The sequence below is a fragment of the Stegostoma tigrinum genome, chromosome 12, assembly GCF_030684315.1.
Source record: "Stegostoma tigrinum isolate sSteTig4 chromosome 12, sSteTig4.hap1, whole genome shotgun sequence".
NCBI lineage: Eukaryota > Metazoa > Chordata > Chondrichthyes > Orectolobiformes > Stegostomatidae > Stegostoma > Stegostoma tigrinum.
Genome location: NC_081365.1, coordinates 70116027 through 70143242, shown reverse-complemented (window position 1 = coordinate 70143242; position 27216 = coordinate 70116027). Strand labels below are relative to the sequence as shown.

Genomic DNA, 27216 nt, shown 5'->3' with positions numbered 1-27216 from the left:
ATGAATGCACCAAGAGGTCAGAATAGGGGGGAAACTGCAGGATCTGAGGCCTGCAGGTGGGAAGGTTAGAGTGACATTCAAATGCCAATGGGAGACTTTTAGATTCAACGCATTTATGATTGCATCTTTAATTATTTTCAGTCACTAGCAGGCACAGAGATGTGCTTGGGGTTTAATCAGTTTTAATACCTGGGCCTGAAGAGATATTGCTACCAGCATCCAGGAACATTCATGACGGTGAGGCAAGCGCTATCAGTGTAATCTCTCACAAGATTGAGATGCTTTATCATGTAGCATGTTACTCTTGGTGGAAGGACTGCACCTTGAGCTGAAAACTGCTTCTGCATTTTATTTAGCACCTTTTATGATTTGAGGATATCCCAAAACTTTATGATCAATGAAGTACCTTTGGTGTATTCACTGTTATAATGTAGGAAAAATGGCAACTATTTGCATTGAACAAGGTCATGCAACCTAATAGGATAGGATTTAGATAATTATATTAGATTACTTATTAAATAAGTAATTTCTGATACTTTTCAGCCATAAATATTAACCGGGACATTGTGGAAAGCTTATGCATGCTTCTTCAAAGGAGAATGGGGCTTTGGTTTAAAGTCTCAGTGAAAAAGCAGCACCGCAGCCAGTGTTGCACTCCTGCTGTGCTGCCAGCCTAGATTCTGCCCTCAGGTTTTAAGAACTTCCTGAATCAGATTCCAGAGGGACAACCGCTGCTGCCAGGGTTCTGTCAGGTCTTAAACAGAACAAAAAGAACCTTTCTCCAATTAAAGGAGAGGACTCAAACTGTGAACTTATGCTGTTTCCAGCATTGTTGGTTTCTTCTTTCAGAATTCCAACATTTTCAGTATTTCTCTCTTTCTCTCGCTCTCTCTCTCTCCCTCCCCCCCTCTCTGTCCCCCTCTCCCCCTCTCTCTCTCTCTCTCTCTCTCTCTCTCACTCTGTCTCGCTCTCTCTCTCGCTCTCCCCCTCTCTCTCTGTCTCTTTCCCTCCCCACCCTCTCTTTGTGTCTGGATTCTCTTCATAAGGCAGGAATTTACCATTCCCACTAATTCCCAAATATGTGCAAGAACCAGTCCAAAATGATGAATCGCGCACAGTTTCATAGTATTTACAACATACAAACAGTCCATTCTACCCATCTGGCCTGTGCCTGTCTTAGGGCTGACATAAGCTTCCTCTCATTTCTCCCTGTAACCCGATAAATGTAATCTTCACCATCTTTCCAGTGTTTGTGCAACTTCTCCTTATTTTTCATCTAAACGTTTGTCATGTCTTTGCTGTAGTGTTCTCGCAATTTAACTGAGTGGACAGCTTTCCAAATTCCTCATTCAGTTCATCCGTGACTCTTCTATCGATCATCTCTAGTTTGGGTGAAGTTAGGTCCAGTATTAGCTGAGATTGGAATTCAAACCCAGACAGAAGGAACATGACTGTCAGTTTCAGTACCCTGTCTTCCTTCCACCGCTCCCCCCCCCCACCTCCACGGGCTGCGGGCATTTGTCACCCATCGGTAATTGCCCTTGAACTGAGTAGATTGTAGGCCATTTCGGAGGGTATTTAATAGTCAACTACATTGCTGTGGGTCTGCAGTCACCTGTAGGCCAGGCAAGTTCAGGATTGCAGATTTCCTTCAGTAAAGGACATTAGTGAACCAGATGGGTCCTTACAATAATTGCTTTTTGGCTTCATTGAATCATCTCTGAGACTAGTCTTTGTGAAGTTTTTTTATTCAGTCATCAGTTGAATATTATTTAATCCAAATACATGTTTGGAATTGAACCTGTGCCCTATTATTAGCCTGGGATCCCTGGATTACTAATGCAGTCTGATGGCTGTTCGCTGCAGAACCCTCTGGTACAGATGGTACTTGAATGCAGGTCTTCTGGCCAAGAGGTGGGGACACTACCCCTGCCTTAATAACGTTTGCAACCTGTTCAGCCACACTGGAAACACAGCTCTGGAGTAGCTGAGACTTGAACCTAGACCTTTTAACTCAGAGGGAGGGATGCTACCACTGCACCACACGAGCCCTTCCACAGTCTGATCTAGCAGTTTTACCCTGATTGTCGTCACGTTGTTGCGTACCTTTGAGCATGTTGCTGAGTGTCATTGAGTAAATCTACTCTGTCTGGCTTTTGGTTGAAGTCTATAATTAGACTTTTTGTGGTTTAAAAACGAAAACAGCTCCACGACTTAACAATTGTCACGACTTACTAGGTTACAAGAAAATGGCAAGTTTCTGTACTGAATAAGGAATTAACTATTTTGCAAATAATTTCTCTTTAGCAAAGGGTAAATAAGAAATGCGAATTGCCAACTTAAACTCCCTGTAACTCAAATCCTACGGCTTCTTAAATTCCCCTTTCACATACAGGCAGACTGACAGGGACAGTCAGACTTGTCATGGATATAAAGGGTGGGAAATACAACAAAAACAGGGAAGCCGTTTGAAGGCACCAGTCTAGATGACAAGTTTCCATGTTTTCTTTCTCTCCCATCCAATGCTTTGATATTGACACAATGTTGTTTGCGCACTGGCATCATACAGGACTGAACAAACTTTCAGGATCAGTGATAATGGGAACTGCAGATGCTGGAGAATCCAAGACAACAAAGTGTGGAGCTGGATGAACACAGCAGGTCAAGCAGCATCTCAGGAGCACAAAAGCTGCCATTTCGGGCCAAGACCCTTCATCAGAGAGGGGAATGGCGTGAGGGTTCTGGAATAAATAGGGAGAGAGGGGGAGGCGGACCGAAGATGGAGAAAAAAGAAGATAGGTGGAGAGGAGGGTATAGGTGGGGAGGTAGGGAGGGGATAGGTCAGTCCAGGGAAGACGGACAGGTCAAGGGGGTGGGATGAGGTGGTAGGTAGGAAATGGAGATGCGGCTTGAGGTGGGAGGAAGGGATGGGTGAGAGGAAGAACAGGTTAGGGAGATGGGTCTGAGCTGGGCTGGTTTTGGGATGCAATGGGGGGAGGGGACAAGCTGGGCTGATTTTGTGATGCAGTGGGGGGAGGGGAAGAACTGGGCTCGTTTTGGGATGCAGTGGGAGAAGGGGAGATTTTGAAGCTTGTGAAGTCCACATTAATTCCATTGGGCTGCAGGGTTCCCAAGCGGAATATGAGTTGCTGTTCTTGCAACCTTCGGGTGGCATCATTGTGGCACTGCAGGAGGCCCATGCTGGACATGTCGTCAGAGGAATGGGAGGGGGAGTTAAATGGTTCACGACTGGGAGGTGCAGTTGTTTATTGCGAACCAAGCGGAGGTGTTCTGCAAAGCGGTCCCCAAGCCTCCGTTTGGTTTCCCCAATGTAGAGGAAGCCACACCGGGTACAATGGATACAGTATACCACATTGGCAGATGTGCAGATGAACATCTGCTTAATGTGGAAGGTCATCTTGGGGCCTGGGATGGGGGTGAGGGAGGAGGTGTGGGGGCAAGTGTAGCACTTCCTGCGGTTGCAGCGGAAGGTGCCGGGTGTGGTGGGGTTGCAGGGCAGTGTGGAGCGGACAAGGGAGTCGCGGACAGAGTGGTCTCTCCAGACTGCAGACAAAAGTGGGGATGGAAAAATGTCTTGGGTGGTGGGGTCGGATTGTAGATGGCGGAAGTGTCGGAGGATGATGCGTTGTATCCGGAGGTTGGTGTGGTATGTGAGAACAAGGGGGATCCTCTTTGGGCGGTTTTGGCGGGGGTGGGATGTGAGTGATGTGTTGCGGGAAATGCGGGAGACGCAGTCAAGGGCGTTCTTGACCACTGCAGGGAGAAAGTTGCGGTCCTTGAAGAATGTGGAAATTGGTTCCCTACCTCTGAGCCAGAATTCCCAGGTTCAAGTCCCACCTGTTCCAGAGGAATGTTAGAACACCTCTGAATGGCTTTGTTAGGAAATATTCAGATCAGGGTATGCAGGGTGAAATCTTGATGAACTCTAGGACCTTTCAACTTTACTGAGAGCTCCCCTTCTCTCTCTGTGAGGAAATGAATTCACAGGTAGAAGGCAATAAAGATCCATGTGTGACAGCTCTTTTAGTGTTTACGTTTATGCCCTCATCCATGAGTTGGGGTTCAAGGCAGACTGATGGAGAGACAAGGTTGAGAACTGTCTTCAGGCTAAGGATTCTGTAAATTAGTGTTTATTGTATGTTGTTACAAAGTTGTGTAGAGTGTGTGGTTCCTTTAGAATATGAAGTGTTTTTCCAAGTCTAGAGATTTATACAGGAAAAGAAATTATATCTGCATGTTGTTGAAGATGTACAGCCAGTTCTGAAATTGACACATGTATCAACTCGCCGTGTGATTGGGAAGCTAAGACTTGTTTTGAAGTTTTAGCAACTAACTGAAATCAGCCAATTAATTCAAACCAAGCACTTAGTTCAGTTAGGGAATAGTTAGGAGTTGGGGGGAATTGTTTGGTTTGTTAGTAGTTCTGTTAATTTGTTCACTGTTAGGGTTAAATAAATAAATTGTTACTTATAAAGCGAATCTCAGGGATTTTATTTCATTTAACCTCCTTTTTCTGTAACAATGTTAAAACTAATACTACAAAACATGGTAATCAGAGGTTATCCAGACTGCAATCTTACCGTTACATCTTGGCAATACTGTTCCGTACACTCGTTGCCTAATACTAGTTGGTGTACTCCACATGCTTCTCCTTATGTGTTTCAAGCATTCTATCTTCAAACTTTGCCCGGACTTTGGAGACGGCAAGAATTGCAGATGTTGGAGTCAGAGTCGATTTGGCGTGGGGCTGGAGGAACACAGTAGGTCAAGCAGCATCAGAGGAGAAGAAGAGTCAATGTTTTGGGTCTGGACCCTTCATCAGAACTGGTTGACTCTCCTGCTACCTTTATGCTGCCTGTCCTACTGCACTCCTCCAGCTCCATGCTGTATTGACTCTGCCCTGGCTTTAATATTTATGCCCAGTGAGGAGCAGCCCCACGACATCATCACAAAGTTTCTCCAGGGTCCTGAGGCCCTTACACAAAAGCAGGCAATAAGGTTCGCCTTCTCTCCTGAGTAAACATGCTGTCATCCATCATTCCCATAGAAAAATATTGAGAAAATTACAGTGATGAGGACAATTCCTGTATTTCTCCTGACAACACAGGACTGGCTGAGTCCAGCTGTAATTGATGGTAGCTCCTGAGTTTTTGACCGGAGCCCATAACTCTGTTTAGGTGCAGAGATAGAGCAGCATTGCTTGGCTGTTGAAGAGAGTCCATCACTGGTTACCATTCAGAAAGGGGCAGTAAGTCTCCTTTGTGAACCGTCACATCTTGAACTGTGCTGTTAGGAAGTGGCCGGCATGAATTTGACAGCAGCAGTGGAGGGCTTGTGGCCTAATTCCTGGCCTGGAGAGCATGGCATGGAGGGATACTGACAGTTGGCAGGCTTTCCGTACGTCTGCCAGGCGCATTCTTGTAGTTTGGAAGGTGCTGTTAAAGGATATTGCTGCAGTGCATCTTTCAGAACGCTGTCACTGCACACTGGTGGGGAGAGGATTGGATATGTGAGGTGTTGGACCAGGGTGTCCATCAATGAAGCAGCTTCCTCCTGGATGGTGTTGAACTACTTGAGTGTTCTCGCAGCTGAACTCGTCCAGGCAAGTAGAGAGTATTCCATCATACTCCTGAACTGAACTTTGTAGGTGGTGCAAAAGCTTTGGAAGGTGGGTGAAAATTGTAGCCCTTGAACTCAGTGTAGCCACCGTATTTAAAATGGCTGATTCGGTTCCATTTCTGATTAAATGTAACCACCCCCCCCCCCCCCCTCCCACCACCACCACCACAGGATCTTTATAGTGGGGAACTTGGTGATGAAAATGCCATTGAATGTTGGGGTTGAGGTGGGAGGAGAATGTTAGATCCTGTCTTGGAGGAGATGGCCCTTGCCTGGCGTTTATGCAGCATGAATGTTACTTGCCACTTGTCAGCCGGAACTTGGATGTTGTCCCGGTCTTGCTGCATTCGAGCAGGGACTGCTTCAATATCTGAGGAGTCACGAATGGTGCTGAACAGTGTGCACTCATCGGCACACATCCCATTTGTGACCTTATGATGGAGGGTTGGTCGTTGATGAAGCAACTGAAAATGGTTGAGCCTAGGACACTACCCTGAGGAACCCTTATCCAGAACACACACAACTACCATTAAACAACAGGCATCATTCTTGATGCTAAGCAAGATTCCAGCTGCTATTGAGTATTTCCCCAGATTCTCATTGATTTCTGTTTTGCAAAGTCCTTAATACCACCTTCGTATAAATGCTAGTTTAATGCCAAGGGTACTCCCTCTCATTTCAGGTGTTTTATCCATGATTGGACCAAAGATGTGCTGACGTCAAGTGCCAAGGAGCCCCAGCAGAAACAAACTGAGCATTGGTGTCATTATATGTGACGTGTTGCATGCTTAAAAATGCTATATAAATGGAAAGTTGCTGTTGAGTCATAGGAGCAGCAAGAGGACGACCTGAATAAACACAGGTTCTCAAATTACCAGCAGTCGATGTACTAAGCAGTGCTGGCGATGGGAATGCTTCTTTTATCTGACTTTACCAAACTGGAGGGTGATCAAATGATAATGAGATTCAGTTGGATAGATGTGGAAAAACTATTTCCTTTAGTATGTGATTCCACAACAGAATAAAAAATGCACACTGCGCAGTCATTTAGAATTAAATTCAGCTAGTGCTTGTTCACACGATATGTAAGAAATGTTGTAGACACTGTCAGTTGAAATTTTCAAGATTGAGATGCGTAGAATTGAGATATGGGACAAGGCGATGAGGAATATGCGGTAGTACAGCATGGAAGCAGATCCTTCGGTCCAACCAGTCCATGCTGACAGTGTTCTCAAATTTAACTAGTGCCACCTGCCTGTGGTTGGCCCATGTCCCTCCAAAGTTTTCCTATTCATGTACTTATCCAAATTTGTTTTAAACTTTGTAACTATACCCACATCCACCACTTTCTCTGGCAGATTATTCCACACATGAACCACTCTCTGTGTTTAAAAAAAAGTTGCCCCTCGTGTCCTTTTTAAATCTTTCTCCTCTCACCTTAAAAATGTGCCCCTAGTTTTGAACTCCCAAACCTAAGGAAAAGGTCTTTGCTATTCACCCGATCTATGCCCCTCATGATTTTATAACCCTCCGGAAGGTCACCCTACAATCACCTATGCTCCAGTGAAAATAAGCCTCAATCTTTCCAGTCTGTTTCTATATCTCAGACTCCAATTCCCGGCACTATTGTGGTAAATCTTTTCTGAACCCTCTCCAGTTTAATAATATCCTTCCTGTAACAAGGTGACCAGAACTCCAGAAGAGGTCTCACCAACATACTGTACAGCCTCAACATGACTCCTAGATTCAAAGGCCCGAGCAATGAAGGGTAGCGTGCTAACGGCCTTCCGAACCACCGTCTACTTCTGATGCAAATTTCAAAGACTTACAGACCCGTCACCCGAGGTCTCTCTGTTCTGCAACACTACCCAGGGCCCTACCTTTAATTGTACGAGTCCTGCACTTGCTTGTTTCACCAAAATGCAACAACTCACTTTATCCAAATTAAACTCCATCTGCCACCCCTCAGCCCATTGACCCAATTGATTGACATCTCTTTATAATCTTCACCGTACACTCTGGTGTCGCCCACAACCTGACTAACAGTGCCTTCTATACTCGCACCTAAATTGTTGATATGAATGAGAGACCACAGGGGACCCAGTATCAAGATTGGCTAATGTAGTTAGGAAACAAACCAGTTATGATCTGATTAAATGGTAGAACAATCTAGTTGGGTTGAATGGCCTCCTCTTATTCCTATATTCCCTGTTGTGTAAGGTTGCCGGATCAGATAGTAGCTATAAACAGTGTCTGATACTTGCTGAACTACCTTCCATTTCATAGTCTAAGAGTTCCTCATTCTGAGACAAAGTACGAAGACCTGGGCTAGTGCAGGCACACTTGTCAGCTTTGCCAGATGACCCCGGACTTTCTCGAGATTACAGGACATTGCTGTGTGTAACCAGCTGGAAAATAAATTAGTGAAACAGTCCCCCCAGGACCCTGTCAACCAAAATGACCAAATTTGCTGAATGACACCCAAATGACAAAATTGCCAGAAAGATTCCAGTTCTTTGCAACTTTAATGAAACAGAAGTGATATATATTTATCATGAATGAACAGGCCGGTCGTGATCAGTCTGATCAATAAATTAGACATGGAATAGGAAATACCATAAAAACTGTCTTGAATGCCAATATGGTCCCACTGCCAGCTACACAGTTCATCTAGGGACAGGCAGGGAGCCCTCAGCCGCATACCTTTATCATCAATTTGAGAAGATATTTACACTTACTTAAGAGTTAGCTGCCAATTTATTCTTGGACTTTCTCTTTGTTCCTTGTTTGGTGTTCCTTTCTCTCCTAACTTTCTATCCAGCCTGGTTCTCCTCTGTGATAACAAGGTGTAGAGCTGGATCAACACAGCGGGCCAAGCAGCATCAGAGGAGCAGGAAGGCTGAGGTTTCAGGTCGAGACTCTTCTTCAGAAATAGATTGTGGTTCTCCTCTGTCTTGTCTAGCTGGGATCTGTCATACTCCCTGCTTTTCGACTTGGATTATGCAGAAGTAACAATAGATGTTTCTTTCCTAAACAGTGGAAAGCCTCTGGAATGCATTATGGTATAAATGATTTCTCTGCATGTCTTCCAAAGCAAGCTGGCCTGTTTTTCCACTGATGTGGATTGGTAGAAAGAAAGGAATTGCTCAAAGTCTTCTCTCTCCTTATGGGCACTGAGTTTCAAAAATCTTTTTTCTCTTTGTCTCCTGGCAGAGTTAACTATGGATGAGAATGGGCTCGGAATATTTTAGTCACAGTGCTGACATGGAACAGACTCTATGGAACAGCTATTACAATCTTGGCTGAGACTGCTAACATTTTAAACAAAAAGAAGTTCAAATTCCCAGTTATTAATCGAAAAAGACCATGCAGCAAGATTCCATGTTGTGGATAAAACCTCCTACCTGTTGTAACAAATCTCAAAACAGAACAAGTCCGACTGATTTAACACTGCATCTCATTAGGCCTCCTCTTTTAAACAACCAGCAGTCCAAACAGAACACCCCAGATCCACTTTTAATTTCAGCTGAGAATCCATCATGTTTGTGGATTCATTCAACCGTCAAATTACATTCGCCGTGTGAGTGGACATTTCAGTTCACTTGCAACTGAACCAAGGGATGCCACAGATCGCAGGAATTCACTTGATTCTCCTTAGTTTCAGTGCAATTTCCCAATTATTGCAAAAGAGTTTCCTGAATATGCTCCCTCTAGCATCAAGCTAGACAAACTGTACTTCACTATCTTTCAGATGTGGTTTCTCTAGCCTGTGCACAGGCCTAAATTGCATCCTTCAACTGGAAGTCCCTGATTCCTGAACACCTCGCTAGCCCTGTCATGGCTACTGGCAGATTCTCTCTCTGACTGTTTCATCCTGCTGCAGACACAAACTGGCTCTCACACTCCCATCGGTCTACCTGAACAAAAAAATCTTCCTACTGTAGACACCACCTCCACAGTAACATGACATATACGGCCTGTTTCCAGATAGAAACTCCAATTAATTTTCTTTAAATCTAAACCTACCCTTGGTTACCTGTTGCCTGCAAACCTCCTGGGGAAATTACTTGAATAGTTTAAATTTTCTTCTGAGTCCTTACAGACAGAGTATCTCCTCAAGAGATAGGTAGCGAGGCTTTTGTTGTATAACTTGTAACATCATGGATTCACTGACATATCACAGGAAGACCCAGTTTCTGTAATCATTCCAGCTCCTCAGATAAGGCGTTCTTTCATTTGCCATACAATTTAGAAGTTGCAATTTCCAAAGTAAAAATAAGCTTGTGATGTACTTGGCCATAATTCTTGTATGTTCATTTGATTCTTGCTGAGAGGTTCTGTCAAGTATGATTGAAATGATTCAATCAATTCAACAGAGACCTCTTTCTTCCTAAAGTTTGCATCTTAGCAAAGGCACAGACTTTGTTTTATTACACTGTACAAACAGGCAGCTACTGCCTTGTCTTGCTTAGATTCTGTGTCCAACTGCATGGGGTGCCTTCCATTGTCTGCTGACGTTTTCTTTAAAAAAACAGAAATGTACCTGTTGGGTGATTGACCATTTTGTACTGTGTGCTTTCACCTGCAACACAGTTTACTGGCCCCCAACTAGTACACAGCAGACTTGAAGGAGTGATTGTGAAATGGCTGAAGAAAAGAATTGAACCTAACACTTTCACCAGCTCAGGATGTTTCGAGCCTTTCACAGGCTGTGAAGTATTTTTTTTGAAAGGCCGTTCCTGTTGCAGTGTCTAAGGAATTGATGATACAGTAAACTCCACTGACCAGTCCAGCTGCACATTCCTTGTAGCAGCATCCCTGTTCTTTTAAATTCACTCATGGGATGTGGGTGCCCCGACTAGGCCAGCATTTATTGCCCATCCCTAATTGCCCAGAGGCAAGTTCAGAGCCACCCACATTGCTGTGGGCCTGGAGTCACATGTAGGCCAGACCAGATAAGGATGGCAATTTCCTTCCCTGAAGGACATCAGTGAACTGGATGGGTTTTTCTGACAATCGATAATGGTTTCACAGTCATCATTAGACTTTTAATTCCAGATTCCTTGTTGAATTCAAGTTCCACCATCTGCCATGGCAGGATTTGAACCCGGGTCCCCAGAACAGTAACTGAGTTTCTGCCCCATATTTGAAGCACTTTCAAGGGTTTAGCTGATCTTCCTCAAGCGGGAACTCCTCCGTAAGCTGGGTTTAATCTTCCCAAAGGGGCACATTTAATTCCAAAACCACCTCCACCTGGATTTTATGCTCAGGCCCATGGAGTACAAGTTGAAACTACAGCTTTCGGACCCGGAGAGGAACAGAACCACAGCTGACTGGACAGGTGCTGAGGGGAACTCGGTCAGACAGGCAAGCGAGTTAAAGGCCGGGTGATAACCTATCACTTGCGTGGTGCAGCTTCTGAGAGCATAAAGACAATTTCCACCATCGGCAAAAGAATGGGGAGGTGTGAAAAATATTGGCCTGAAACATTGGTGGTTAAAAATTATCATGAGGCCTTCGAAGGTGTCGATTAATTTAATGTAATTAAGATGGCACCATAAGGGTCCACTGGGTTGATTCCTAGCATGAGATAACAGTTTGTGAGGAAAGATCACGTGGAATGGGCCTGCATTCTCTGAAATTGACCAAGAGGAGATCTCATTGATCTGTATAACATTCTTCAAGGACCTGGCCGGATGAATGTTAACAGGACGTTTGGCCATCCAGATCATTCGAGCACGGTGTCAGAATAGGGAGTCGGCCGTTCGAGAGTAAACTGAGGAGAAATCATTTGGTTTGAGATGGTTTTCAGCTTCAGGAATTCCCTGGTCCAGAGAGCCATGGATGCTCGGTCAGTAAGCGTATTTCAGACTCAGGATCGGTAGAGTTGTGGGTACGAAGGGTATGAGAATAACGCATGAAAGTGACATAGAAGATCGCCATGATCTTACTGAATGACAGAAGAGCTTGAAGGGCAGAGTGGCCTGTTCCTGCTCTTATTTCTTACCTTAGGATAAGGTAAGATACCTCCTGGATTCAGCATTGAATTTGGATTTGCTGTGAATGCAGACAATAAAGAGGTGTGTGAACAATTTGGCATTTGCGCAAACAGTATCATTATTGCACTGGCTTGCCAGTTCAAGAGATTGAGATCCCTTATTTATAGTTTGATACAGACCTGTCTAGACGCTGCTTAAGATTTGTCTAGGGCAGAGGTCATTCCTTATAGTTTCTTGCTAAACCATGAATGTGCCTGATGAGGACGCATGTTGCTTGTCTGCAGAATAATATTTAGGCAGTAACAAAGGTGCTGGTGTGAGGAGGAATTAAATCTTGAGTGATGCCAAAGTTTGTGAGCCAGATCATTGCATTTTAACATGTCTTCTCCTGAAATAGAGACTGCCTTCGCTTAACAACAATCCCAGCAATGGTGCAATCTCCAGGGGTCACTCAGCCCTCATGAGGAAAGGGGCATAAATCCGTTGTCGATGCATTGTCAGAATGCTTGGAGGGCATTTCCAAAAACAGCTTTGGTTTTTAACTTCGATATCTACCTACTGCGATTTTTTTTTTTGTTTGCTTCTCTGTAATTTAACCACAGATTGCTGCCAGCACACAATAATTTAGATCTTTAAGTATTTTTGGCTTGTTGAGGTGGAAGATATTTTTAGCAGTTGCACAAGTCAGCAGTGTGATAGAATATTGCTCACTTACCTGGATGTGCGCAGCCCCAACAACACTCAAGGAACTCGATGCCATCAAGGACAGTGCACCTTCCATGGCACCCTGTCCCTACCCACCTGGCCCTTTACCTGCCTGGCACCCTATCCTCCCAGCGTACTGACCTCATGCTTAACCTCATGTGCTTAACCTTTCACAGGAGCTGCCAATGTGGTTTTCTGTGATGCCAGACCGTTTGGTTAAAGGATGGGGGAAATGACTGCTGTCAGAAAGGCCCCCACCCCTCCCCACACCAATAGTTATCTGCAACAAGGGACCTGTTAGAATGGAACTACGGGTCTGATTTTCTGCAGGAGTTCTGGCCGGAATCTCCTGTCGGAAACACAACGCCCTTTTCTGTCAAAGAAGGAGCGCGGTGACAGATGGTGCACGATTGGGCCTCCTCAGAAAATCCAGGCCATCAAACTGCTGCACCTTCTCAGGGGCAAGTAAAGCCGGGCAATAAATCCCAGCCTTGCCAACAGCACGACCACGTCAGAATTCATTGAAAGGATTCAATTGCCATGAGATTTTTCAGCTGGTTTAGTGTGCCATCTAAAGTTCAGCGACAGAACAGCATAGGCTGAGGTTTGTCAGTCAGTAATGTTCCCAGAGAAACAAACAACTGTGCGCTTGACAGAGATTTACAAGTGAATGTCTTTGTCAGAGAGAAAAATAAAGGGGTATTAAAATAAAAGTTTAAAGACTTTAAGTTGGGAAATCCCTGTTGACTCTCCGTTGACTTCTGGTTCACCATGGTAGAAATCCATTATTTCCTACATGTGAATTTACAAATTCAGAGCAGGAAAAGGCCATTCAGTCCATTCAATCTGCTGCTTTGTTTGGTAAGACTATGGATAATCTGGTTGTGGGCCCGCTCCACCTGCCACCCCACTGCCTATAACTTTTGACTCCCTTGTTAATCAAGGATCTGTCTAATTCTGACGTAAAAAGGCTTTCCCACCCAGTCTTCACTGCTGCCTGGTGAAGAGGATTCCACAGACTCATGAGACAAAGTGAGCTCTCTGCATCTCTGCCTTAAATGGGAAAGTTTAAATCATGTCCTCTAGTTTCTGTATCTCCCACAGAGGGAGACATTGACGCTCACCCAATCAGACAATCATCGAATGGTCACAGTGCCATGTAGGTCACTAGCCTAGCCATTGCTCCCAGTTGCTAGTCGGTAGCTTTAGAGACAGAACTCGCCCCTCCTTTCACCCTCTGCAAGCTGGTGAGAATATCTGAGATGTGGTTGCTAGCTGCCCGCTACCTTCGATGTTTGTACAAGGTGTTGGGGAGATCCTGCCTCACCTTCCCTCACTAAACTAGCCCAATCAGTTATACGTAGCACCACTCGAATAAACGATCCCCAAACAACTGTTAGAGCAGGACTTCCCACAGTGAGGGTTGGGACCGTGAGGAAGCAACTGCTTGTGCCAGGAACATCTGACTGGGTTATGAAAACTGCGAAGCAACTTTAAATCTTTGTGGTTTTTTTTAATTATTTGAATCACAGGTGGGGTCCCGAATGATTCAACTCTGAGGACTGCAGCAGTCAAAAAGGTAGGCTTTGAATGTATTTAAAAAGGTGTGGAAACTCCGTACAACCCTCTCTATGCTGCACCCTGAGTTCTTTCAGGTTGCTCTCTCTTTACCCCACTCTTAGAGTGCACGCCCTCCTGGCACAATCACAGTTTGCACTGAGATGTCACGGCAACTCTCCAACCTTGAACTGGGATCCCAGTGGGAACAAGTTTGGTAACTCTTGTGTTGTAATGCTGCAGCTGTAATGTAAGACATAACAGCTCGTGCGGAAACAGCAGAACACTTTTGACAGATTTGGAGATACTGTTCAAATGTTTTCTTCACATTGAGATGTATTTTTTTCTTCGTTTGATCCTTCCTGTTCTTTTTAACAGGGTCTGGAATGGCAACAGGAGGCGAGATGAACGGCTCAGGGAATTTATTGGACTTCCTGGGTGAAGCAGCCCCAGAGGTCGGAATGTACGAAGACTTTCACACAATCGACTGGCTCAGAGAAAAGTCCCGTGATACTGACAGACATAGGAAGGTATATTCTGCCCTCGTTTATTTAGTCATTCATAACAAGGCTGGAATTAAACGCCCGTGTTCCCAAAAAAATTGGCAGCGGGCTGCCTTCTTCCAGGGTTCGGACACAGTGCTGTTAGGATTTCGATCCGGCAACAACTGGACAAAATCTGTTTTATTTTTAAAGTGTGCAGTCTATCTCAAATCACAGGTGAGTGTTAGTTGGAACTGAGGCCAGGCAGACAGAGGTGAAGAAAAGCTTTGCACAGCGCTACGATAATGAGGAACGCCAATACAGCAGTACCGGGTTCACACTTAACGCCAACAGGGAGAGATAGGTGACAGTACATCTGGTGCGAGGTGAGGTGCCTCTGACACCTAAGGTAGCAAGGAGCCCGAGTAAAATCAGAGTCCATGGGAATCCGGGGAGAAAACACTCCACTGGCTGTAGCTATTTTGCAGGTCAATCATCTCTGACCCAGTATTGTCACTGCAGGAGTCAATTTAACTCAATGTACTCAGTTTAGACAATGTCACTTTGTCAAACCCTTTGGTACCCCTGTTTGATTTTACTTTCCAGGAAAGGAATTAGAAAGCGAAATGGCGGAGGGCGTAAATAAAAGAGATGCAAAAAGGTGGAGAGTTTTTAAACCAGCAGTCAATCTGATCCCATCCAGTTGGCTGCGAGGAGAATTTGTTTAAAGCTACCCTTTCCCCTCTTGGCTGGAATTTTGGGGTAAAATTGTTTTTAAGATGTAGCACTTTGTTTGGAAGCCAACAAAGATTTTATTTTCACTTTTGCTGCTTTGGTTGAGAAGCTAAACACAATCTGAATTTAAAATCATTGCCATGGGTATAAAATAAAAATGTTGTTTGCAACCTACAGTCATAGTGAATGAAGTATTCAGTCCCTTGGCCAATCCTTAATCATAGAAATATCAAATACCAATTGTTTCCTCATGATCATTCTGTGCCTGTAAACTATCAAACCCATATTCTAAGAAAATAAATCAGTTATTATTCAAAGTTTATACATTACCAAAGTATTCATCGAATGAACAAATCGAAGGTGAGAATAGGTCATTCAGTCCCTGTAGCCCGCTCTGCAATTCATTGAAATCATGGCTGACGTGATCGTAATGCCAAATCTACATTCTCAGCAAAACCCTTCCAACACCTCCATAACAAAAATGGAAAAAAAAATTCAAGGATTCTACGTCCCACCACATTTTCAGGAAGGGATTCGTGACCTTTTGAGAGAAATGATTTTGCCCAGTCTCTGTTTGAAAAGTGTGACTCATCATTTTTAAACAGTGACCTGCAGTTCCTGATTCTCCCATGCGAGAAAACAGCATCTCTGTGTCTAGGGATAATGGGAACTGCGGATGCTGGAGATTCCAAGATAATAAAATGTGAGGCTGGATGAACACAGCAGGCCAAGCAGCATCTCCTGAGATGCTGCTTGGCCTGCTGTGTTCATCCAGCCTCACATTTTATTATCTCTGTGTCTACCTTGTCACAACCCTTCAGAGCTGTATATTTTAGAATCAAGTGGGCACTTGTTTTCTAAACTCCAATTGATAATATCCTAGTCTGTCCATCCTTTCCTCTTAAGATAATCCGATCGTTCCAGGGATCAGTACAGAATCCCTTCTCTAAATCACCTCCAGTGCATTTACATTCTTCCTTTAATAAAGTGACCAGTACTGTGCACAGTACTCCTGATGATGTGGCCTAAGCAATGCCCTATATAACTGAAGCATTACCTTTATCTACTTTGCATTCAGTTCCCCTGGCGATAAATGATAACATTCCATTAACTTTCCTGATGCTTGCCGTACCTGCATACTAATCATTTGCAATTCCTGCTGCAGGACACCCAGATCACTCTGCAGTCTCTCTCCATATAGATAATCAGCTTCATTTATTCTTCCCACCAAATGAACAATTTCATACCATCCTACATCATATTCTATTGGTGTGTTTACGCATTTTCCTAACCTGTTGTTCTGTTTTTGTAACCTGCTTGTGTCCATCTCACACTCTCCTACCTATCTTTGTGTCATCAGCAAATTTCAACACCAAATCTTCTGTCCTTCGTCTCAGTCATTTACATAAATTATAAAGAGCTGAGACTCCTGTGGCACACCACTCGTTACAGCATGCCAACCTGAAAAAGATCCATTTACATGTGCCTTCTGCTTCCTGTTGGCCACTTGAATTTCTGTCATGCCAATGTGCTACTCCCTTACCCTGAGCTTTGATTTTTCGCCATACTCGTTAATGGGGAACGTAGAGTTTTGAAATCTGACTCATCCATGTTACCTCCTCAAAAAACTCTAACAAATTGATTGAATGTTGCTGTGGACCAGACCCCCTCAAAATAGATCAAGAGGGTAGCTTCGACCCTAAGTTTTTCTTATTTTAAATATAAATGTGAGCTGCTGTGTTCTAATTCGATTGGTCAAACTACTTGACATTAAGCAAATCAGAATTTATTCAAGCACTGTGGTTAAAATACAACGAAAGAAGGAGAAACTTGGAATAACAACTCTATTGGAAAACTTAACAGAATAATAGTTTATTTTACTACAAAGCAGGACCTATACCAATGTAGTAACATCCAGTAAATGCACCCTTGGCAAAAAGACAATCAGAAAACAGATTGTCTGAAATACAGTTCGCCAGTGCAGAAGGAAAAAATATCAAAAGACAACTCTGAGAGAGAGTGTATAGAAGCTGAGAGAGGTTCACCACCTTCCAACCCTGCTGAGACCCTAGCAACAACTGCAAAAACTGAAACTAAAACCCTAGAGTCTGTGAGAGCTTGACCACACCCACTCAGGCTGCTTCTATTATTCAAACTTTTAAAAAAAATGAGGCCTCACAAGTTGTTTATCTTCTCATAGACTGCTTGTTACCTGCCCCTCAGTCTCTCTTTAAACGAAACCAGCTGAAAACACACCTCTTAAAGCCACAGCATTGTCACAATATGATTTCTATTTTGCGAAACTGTTCTTAAGAAGGGTCAGTGGACACAAAACATTAGCTATGATTTCTCTGCACAGATGCTGCGAGATCTGCTGAGAGTTTTCAACAACTTCTGTTTCTTTGTTTGTACCGTGTTGACAGTGCCTGATTAACACCTTTCTAACATTTCCCTATGTCAGAAATTAAGCTGACTGGCCTATAGTTTCCTGTTTTCTGCCTCCCTCCTTGCTTCTAAATAAGGGAGTTACATTTTCTATCCTCCAGTCTTATAAGACCATCCCACATATGTTTTGGAAACCACTGCATTACCCACCTCATGAGCTCCTTCTTTTGAGATCCTAGAATGAAGTCCATCAGGACCCAGGCACTTGCCAATCCACATACTTTGCTTTTTAAAAAAAATTCAGTCCAATCTCTGACCTTCCATTTGTCTTTGCACAATTATATGTTTTCTTTTAAGTTTTGATCCTATCTTTAAGATAGAGTTATAGAGCCATAGATTCCGATAGCATGGAGATAGGCCCTTCGGCCCAAAATGGTCCATGCCAACCAACATGTCCATCCACACTAACCCCATTTCCCTGCACTTGTCATATCCATGTATTCAATCAAATGCCTTTCAAATGTCGTGAGCATACCCCTCTCTTACCACTTCTGTTGGCAGCTCATTCCATATGCTTACCAGCCTCTGTGTAAAAATGTTGCCCCTCTGGTTCCTATGTATTCTTTCTCCTCTTACCTTAAACTGATGTCCTTTTGTCATCGATTCCCCTGCCCTCTGGGAAAAAGACTGAGTACATTCACCCTAGCCATGCCTCTCATGATCTTATACACTTCTATAAGATCCCCACTCAGTATCCTAAGCTCTGAAGTAAAAAAAATCCTAGTTTGACCAACCTCTCCCTATATCTCAGTCCCTTGAGTCCTAGCAAAACCCTTCTAAATTTCTCCTGCACTCTTTTCAGTTCAAAAACATCCTTCTTACAGCAAGGTGACCAAAAACTGACACACTATTCCAAGTGCAGCCTCACCAACATCCTGTACAACTGCAATATGATTTCCCAACTTCTATACTAAATGCACTGACTGATGAAGGCCAGTGTGCCGAAAGCCTTCTTCACTGCCATGGCTATCTGAGACTCCACTTTCAGATAACTGTCCCCCTGAACTCCAAGGTCCCTTTGTTCCGCTACACTCCTTAAGGCCCTACCATTCACCATGAAACTCTTATCTTGATCTGACTTTCCAAACTGCAACATCTTACACTATCTATAGTAAATTCCATTTACCATTTCTTGGCCCACTTCCCCAGCCCATCAAGATCCTGCTGCAATTTCTGATAACCTTCATCACTGTCCACGATACCATTTGTTTTAGTCTCATGTGCAAACTTACTAACCCTGCCTTGTACATTCTCATCCAGGACATTGATAGAGATAACAAACAGCAAATGGGCCAGCTCTGACCCCTGACGCACATCACTAGTCACAGGCCTCCACTTGAACAAGCATCCTTCCACTATTGCTATCTGCTTCCTACCATCAAGCCAGTTGTGTATCCAATTTGCCAGCTCTCCCTGGATTCTATGCAATCTAACCTTCCAGAGCAGTCTACCATATGGAACCTTATCAGAGGCCTTACTGAAATCCATACAAACTACAATTACCACCCTGCCTTCATCAGCCTTCCTGGTCACTTCATCAGAGAACTCCAACAGAATTGTGAGGCATGATCTCCCACGCACAAAGCCATGCTGACTACTCCTAATCAAACCCCGTTCTTCCATATGCATGTACATCTTATCCCTCAGAATCTTCTCAAGTAATGTACCTACCACAGATGTTAGGCTTACTGGTCTGTAATTCCCAGGTTTTGCTTTGCAACCCTTCTTGAATAAGGGCACAACGTTTGCTACCCTCCAGTCTTCCGGGACCTGACATGTTGCTGGTGATGATGCAAATATATCAGCCAGGATCACTGCAATTTCTTTTCTAGCCTATTGCAGGGTTCTTGGATGCACCTGGTCAGGACCAGGAGATTTATCCACCTTCATACATTCAAATATATCCAACACCTCCTCCACTCTGATTTGGACCGTTCCCAAAATATCATTACTAACTTCCCCAGGTTCCCAATTCTTCACATCTTTCTTCATGGTAAACACAGAGGAGAAATATTCATTGAGGACCTCGCCCATCTCCTGCGGTTCTACACATACATGTCCACTTTGGTCCTTGAGGCATCCTATTTTCTGACCACTTATTCTTTTTCTTTTAACTTATTTAAAGAATCTGTTTGGATTCACCCCTATCTTCTCAGCCAAAGCCACCTCATGCCACCTTTCTCGACCTCCTGATTTCCTTCTTCAGTAAATTTTTGTATCCCCTATATACCTCCTGGGATTGCCTTGATCCCAGCTGTCTGTTCCTGAGCCTTGCCTCTTCTTTTCTGGTCAAAGCTTCGAAATCTCATCAGGGTTCCCATATTCCTGCCAACCTTGCCCTTCACCCTTACAGGAACATATAGACCTTGAACTCTAGCTGTCACACTTTTAAAGGCCTCCCACTTGCTGGAGATCCCTTTGCCTGCAAACAAACTACTCCAATCAACCCCTGCAAGCTCCTGTCTAATTCCGTCAAAATTCACCTTGCCCCAATTTAGGACTTGAACCTGTGGACCAGTCTTGTCCTTCTCCATAACTATTTTAAAATTAATAGAACAACGGTCACTGGTCCCAAAGTGCTCCCCCACTGTCACCTTCGTCACCTGTCCTGCCCTATTTCCCCAGAGTAGGTTGAGTTTTCCCCCCTTCCCGAGTAGGACCCTCTATACACTGCCTGAAGAAACTTTCCTGAACGCATTTAGCAAATTCTGCCCCACCTAAACCCTTAACACTACGGCAGTCCCAGTATATGTCAGGAAAATTAAAATCCCCCACTATGACAACCCTCTTGCTCCTCCAAGTCTCTGCAATCCTCCTGCATATTTGTTCCTCTAATTCCCCTTAACTGTTTAGGGGCCTATAGTACAACCCCAATAACGTCACCATCCCCTTCTTACTTCACAGCTCCACCTACCAAGCCTCACTGGATGATTCCTCAGTTAATTCATCTCTGACTACTACTGTGACACGCCCCTCAATCAAAAATGGAACTCCTCCTCCCCTCTTTCCTCCACCTGTGTCCCGACTAAAGCACCTGTACCCTGGCACATTAAGCTGCCAGTTCTGTCCCTCCCTTAGCCATGTATTTGTAATACTTCAGTCCCATTTGCCTATCCAAGCCCTGAGCTCATCGACCTTACCTGTCAGGCCTCTTGCATTGAAATAGATGCAATTTAAGCCAACTGGCATTCCTCGCTCCCTGTCATGTTCCAGCCTGTCTCTTCAGCTTGCTATTTCTGATTACTTATCTCCTACCAGCCCGACACTTGCCTTCCTGCGGTTGAGGATCCCAGCCCCCCTGCAAATGTATTTAGAAGTTGAGTTAATCACTCTCTTGCTGGTACTGTGAATATAAACTCACTATTTTTGATGGCTTCTGATGATGTGCTGTGAATAGAAATTCCCTGCTTTTTCAAGGATTCTATAAATAATGTGAGTTGACCCGCCAATATGAGCATACCTAGACTGTGAAGTAATAATGCCTCCTAATTGTCCCATCAATATTAATGCATGAGTTTCTAAAGCAATAGCACAGAGGCAACTCTAGCTGCACTGTTAAAGCAAAGTTAATGTTTTAGGTGAATGAAAACTAGCTACAATTCTCATGATTGAGAACCGTGTAGGTGTAGCTCAGCCTGGGTGAAGATTGTAACTATGCCAACATGGAGAAGAATCTCCTTTTTAAGGGAAAGGAGAACTTGAGCAGGTACTAATGATTCTAAATGTGAGGACATCCTATATTTTTACATCATTTTTATTTTATCCATATTCCATAATATGGATAATGTGGAAAGGATTTGTTTAAATTAAGAACCATGGAGGAGATGATGACCTAGTGGTATAATCTATTAATCTAGAGACCCAGATAATGTTCTGGGACCTGTGTTCGAATCCCGCCTTGCTGGCTGGTGGAATTTGAATCCAATAAAGATCTGGAATTAGGAGTCTAATGATGACCCTAGAAGAAACATCTAGTTCATTAATGCCCTGCTCTAATTAGGGAAGGAAAGTGCATTCCATAACTAGTGTGGCCTACCTATGACTCCAGGCCCACTGTAATGTGGTTGACTCTTAACTGAATTCTGGGCAATTAGGGATGGGCAATAAATGCTGGCCTCGCCATGGACAACCACAACCCGTGAATGGATGAAACAAAAAAACTTTAATTGTTGGCAGCAGTGCTCAAAACTGTTAGGAAGCTTATAAGAGTTTATACTCTAGTGTGAAAGTGCATGGATGAGGCCTTTCAGCCTCTGTTGGTCTAACTATTTGAAGTGGACAGTTAGCTTCATTGATCAAGAAGAGAACCATAAATCGAAGCAGTTCTATGACAGATGTCATTTCTAATTTCAAGACGTGAGAGAGGGAAAAAAGAAGGAATGAAACTGTGTAAAACTTAGCAAAGCTTTCTAATGAATTCTCGTTACTCTCCACACAATAAGTTTTGGATGTGCATTTTTTTTCTGTTTAGTTTCGTTATGTACAAAGGATATTTTGTTGCTTAGGGTGTTTAGGAAGATGTGACTAATCAAATACTTTACTGCCTTGAGTTATAGGATTTGTTAAGATTAGATTGATTTCCTACAGTGTGGAAACAGGAAGGGTGTAAAGAGTCTGAAGGTATGACTGACACTAAGTGCCTTTATACTGAGGATCAGATGTGGGCAAGGATTGGTTAACCTGCCAAGTTTAAACCAGGACTGTATTTATATCACTAAATATCTTGGTGCAGACCAACTGTGTTAGCATTCCTGCAAATCCGTTCAGTTATTAGATCCTCCCGGTGCCTCAAATGCATGTAAAAATAGTCTTGGACAAGTAAGAGATAACTTTGGTGTGTTTGGATAGAGCCAAACTCCAATGTTTGCTTGTTTTCTTGATATGCTACTATACAGAACCAAACTGTGTTTGTGACTAGAAAATTTTAGCATATTTTCGAAGTTAGAAAAAGCATTCCTGCAAGACAGGGTGTGGGTATCACCATGTGTCTGCATTCTCTTGTAAGTTATGTGAGCCTGGCTATTAGCTTAGAACTGACTAAACACTTATATGTTAATCTACTTCTGGAAAGAAATCAAAAGATAAAAGTAAAAGGAAGAAATAAATCACTTGACACCTTTGATAAACTCAAGGCTTCCCAAAACGCTTTATAGCCAGTTCCGAACTGTACTTCTGAGGTGCAGTCACTGTTGTAATGAAACTAATGCGGTAGCACACACGTGTGCTCTCATCCGTAACTCACCTCAGTGTGGGGCTTGGAGAGTAAACAAGATGGAATTTAATGCATCTCTTCAGCTACTAAGCTCTACGTTACAATAAAGACTGTGGGAGGACCAAGCCTTATCTGTCTCCCATGTCTGGCCATCAGTGCTGACTGCACGCAATTGTGTGTTAACCCTTTCAGATCCTTCCAGGCCCATGTACAGCAGCAGTCAGTTCTGTGTACAGCGAATTCCCACAGACTGCACTGAAATCAATGATGTGATTTAGTTTGAGAGTTAGCATTAGGTTTACTATCACGCGTACTCAAGTTACAAAAGAACAGGAGTAACAGTGAAAAGTGAACAATGTCGCAAACACAGCAGCATCTTAAATACAAAGAATCCAGGTACGAATACTAGTTAAAATAGAGGAACTAAAGAAAGACGTGATGGCTACATTACAAATGTACAGAGTGTAAGTTAGGAAAATAAGAAGTGAGCCCAGCAAGACAGATGTTACACCTTTTTATAAGGCCTTTCATGTGGTTTGACTGAGCACTACCAGTTTCCAACCAGTAGCTGTCTTCCCTCTGGGCAGCTGTTCATGTTCACTCTGCTCGGGGCCCACTATCCGCCCACCCTGCTCCAGACCCACTGACCGCTGTCCCTACTCCGGGCCCACTATCTGCCCTCCCTGCTCCAGACCCACTGACCGCTGTCCCTACTCCGGGCCCACTATCTGCCCTCCCTGCTCCAGACCCACTGACCGCCCTCCCTGCTCCAGACCCACTGACCGCCCTCCCTGCTCCAGACCCACTGACCGCCCTCCCTGCTCCAGACCCACTGACCGCCGTCCCTACCCTGGGCCCACTATCCGCCCTCCCTGCTCCAGACCCACTGACCGCCCTCCATGCTCCAGACCCACTGACCGCCCTCCATGCTGCAGACCCACTGACCGCCCTCCCTGCTCCGGGCCCACTATCCGCCCTCCCTGCTCCGGGCCCACTATCCGCCTTCCCTGCTCCGGGCCCACTATCCGCCTTCCCTGCTCCGGGCCCACTATCCGCCTTCCCTGCTCCGGGCCCACTATCCGCTCTCCCTGCTCCGGGCCCACTATCCGCTCTCCCTGCTCCAGACACACTGACCGCTGTCCCTACTCCGGGCCCACTGACCGCTCTCCCTGCTCCGGGCCCACTGACCGCTCTCCCTGCTCCGGGCCCACTGACCGCTGTCCCTGCTCCGGGCCCTCTGACCGCTGTCCCAGCTCCGGGACCTCTGACCGCTGTCCCAGCTCCGGGCACTCAGACCGCTGTCCCAGCTCCGGGCCCTCAGACCGCTGTCCCAGCTCTGGGACCTCTGACCGCTGTCCCAGCTCCGGGCCCTCAGACCGCTGTCCCAGCTCCGGGCCCTCAGACCGCTGTCCCAGCTCCGGGCCCACTATCCGCTTTCCCTGCTCCGGGCCCACTATCCGCTCTCGCGGCTCCAGACCCACTGACCGCTCTCGCGGCTCCTGACCCACTGACCGCTCTCGCGGCTCCTGACCCACTGACCGCTCTCGCAGCTCCTGACCCACTGACCGCTCTCGCTGCTCTGGGCCCACTATCCGCTCTCGCTGCTCTGGGCCCACTATCCGCTCTCGCTGCTCTGGGCCCACTATCCGCTCTCGCTGCTCTGGGCCCATTATCCGCTCTCCCTGCTCCAGACCCACTATCCGATTTCCCTGCTCCGGGCCCACTGACCACTTTCCCTGCTCCAGACCCACTAACCGCTGTCCCAGCTCCGGGTCCACTGACCGCTGTCCCAGCTCCGGGCCCACTGACCACTTTCCCTGCTCCAGACCCACTAACTGCTGTCCCAGCTCCGGGCCCACTGACCGCTGTCCCAGCTCCGGGCCCACTGACCGCTGTCCCAGCTCCGGGCTCACTGACCGCTGTCCCTGCTCCGGGCCCACTATCCGCCCTCCCTGCTCCAGACCCACTGACCGCCCTCCCTGCTCCAGACCCACTGACCGCCCTCCCTGCTCCAGACCCACTGACCGCCCTCCCTGCTGCAGACCCACTGACCGCCCTCCCTGCTCCGGGCTCACTATCCGCCCTCCCTGCTCCGGGCCCACTATCCGCCTTCCCTGCTCCGGGCCCACTATCCGCTCTCCCTGCTCCGGGCCCACTATCCGCTCTCCCTGCTCCGGGCCCACTATCCGCTCTCCCTGCTCCGGGCCCACTGACCGCTCTCCCTGCTCCGGGCCCTCTGACCGCTGTCCCAGCTCCGGGCCCTCTGACCGCTGTCCCAGCTCCGGGACCTCTGACCGCTGTCCCAGCTCCGGGACCTCTGACCGCTGTCCCAGCTCCGGGCACTCAGACCGCTGTCCCAGCTCCGGGCCCTCAGACCGCTGTCCCAGCTCCGGGACCTCTGACCGCTGTTCCAGCTCCGGGCCCTCAGACCGCTGTTCCAGCTCCGGGCCCTCAGACCGCTGTCCCAGCTCCGGGCCCTCAGACCGCTGTCCCAGCTCCGGGCCCACTATCCGCTTTCCCTGCTCCGGGCCCACTATCCGCTCTCGCGGCTCCAGACCCACTGACCGCTCTCGCGGCTCCAGACCCACTGACCGCTCTCGCGGCTCCTGACCCACTGACCGCTCTCGCTGCTCTGGGCCCACTATCCGCTCTCGCTGCTCTGGGCCCATTATCTGCTCTCCCTGCTCCAGACCCACTATCCGATTTCCCTGCTCCGGGCCCACTGACCACTTTCCCTGCTCCAGACCCACTAACCGCTGTCCCAGCTCCGGGCCCACTGACCGCTGTCCCAGCTCCGGGCTCACTGACCGCTGTCCCAGCTCCGGGCCCACTGACCACTTTCCCTGCTCCGGGCCCTCGGACCTCTCTCCCTGCTCCGGGCCCTCGGACCTCTCTCCCTGCTCCGGGCCCTCGGACCTCTCTCCCTGCTCCGGGCCCTCGGACCTCTCTCCCTGCTCCGGGCCCACTATCCGCTCTCCCTGCTCCGGGCCCACTATCCGCTCTCCCTGCTCCGGGCCCACCGACCGCTCTCCCTGCTCCGGGCCCACCGACCGCTCTCCCTGCTCCGGGCCCACCGACCGCTCTCCCTGCTCCGGGCCCACCGACCGCTCTCCCTGCTCCGGGCCCACCGACCGCTCTCCCTGCTCCGGGCCCACCGACCGCTCTCCCTGCTCCGGGCCCACTATCCGCTCTCCCTGCTCCGGACCCACTGACCGCTCTCCCTGCTCCGGGCCCATTATCCGCTCTCCCTGCTCCGGGCCCACTATCCGCTCTCCTTGCTCGGGGCCCACTGACCGCTCTCCCTGCTCCGGGCCCACTATCCGCTCTCCCTGCTCCGGGCCCACTATCAGCTCTCCCTGCTCCGGGCCCACTATCCGCTCTCCCTGCTCCGGGCCCACTATCCGCTCTCCCTGCTCCGGGCCCACTGACCGCTCTCCCTGCTCCGGGCCCACTGACCGCTCTCCTTGCTCCGGGCCCACCGACCGCTCTCCTTGCTCCGGGCCCACCGACCGCTCTCCTTGCTCCGGGCCCACCGACCGCTCTCCTTGCTCCGGGCCCACCGACCGCTCTCCCTGCTCCGGGCCCACCGACCGCTCTCCCTGCTCCGGGCCCACCGACCGCTCTCCTTGCTCCGGGCCCACTATCCGCTCTCCTTGCTCCGGCCCCACTGACCCCTCTCCTTGCTCCGGGTCCACTGACCGCTCTCCTTGCTCCGGGCCCACTGACCGCTCTCCCTGCTCCGGGCCCACCGACCGCTCTCCCTGCTCCGGGCCCACCGACCGCTCTCCTTGCTCCGGGCCCACCGACCGCTCTCCTTGCTCCGGCCCCACTGACCCCTCTCCTTGCTCCGGGCCCACTGACCGCTCTCCTTGCTCCGAGCCCACCGACCGCTCTCCTTGCTCCGGGCCCACCGACCGCTCTCCCTGCTCCGGGCCCACCGACCGCTCTCCTTGCTCCGGGCCCACTGACCGCTCTCCTTGCTCCGGGCCCACTGACCGCTCTCCCTGCTCCGGGCCCACCGACCGCTCTCCCTGCTCCGGGCCCACCGACCGCTCTCCCTGCTCCGGGCCCACCGACCGCTCTCCTTGCTCCGGGCCCACCGACCGCTCTCCTTGCTCCGGGCCCACTATCCGCTCTCCTTGCTCCGGCCCCACTGACCGCTCTCCTTGCTCCGGGCCCACTGACCGCTCTCCTTGCTCCGGGCCCACCGACCGCTCTCCTTTCTCCGGGCCCACCGACCGCTCTCCCTGCTCCGGGCCCACTATCCGCTCTCCCTGCTCCGGGCCCACTGACCGCTCTCCTTGCTCCGGGCCCACTATCCGCTCTCCTTGCTCCGGCCCCACTGACCGCTCTCCTTGCTCCGGGCCCACCGACCGCTCTCCCTGCTCCGGGCCCACCGACCGCTCTCCCTGCTCCGGGCCCACCGACCGCTCTCCCTGCT

At 47.4% G+C, this 27216-nt stretch overlaps 1 protein-coding gene across 1 annotated transcript in view; it reads left to right on the top strand.

Annotated features, from left to right (window-relative positions):
• Nucleotides 1-27216, top strand: part of clcn4 (chloride channel, voltage-sensitive 4) — a 65557-nt gene that overhangs the window by 6747 nt on the left and 31594 nt on the right. The window contains exon 2 of the mRNA XM_059650417.1: nucleotides 14280-14431. Within this exon, the coding sequence (XP_059506400.1) occupies nucleotides 14288-14431 (144 nt within the window). The 5' untranslated portion in view covers nucleotides 14280-14287. The remainder of the gene's footprint in view (nucleotides 1-14279; nucleotides 14432-27216) is intronic.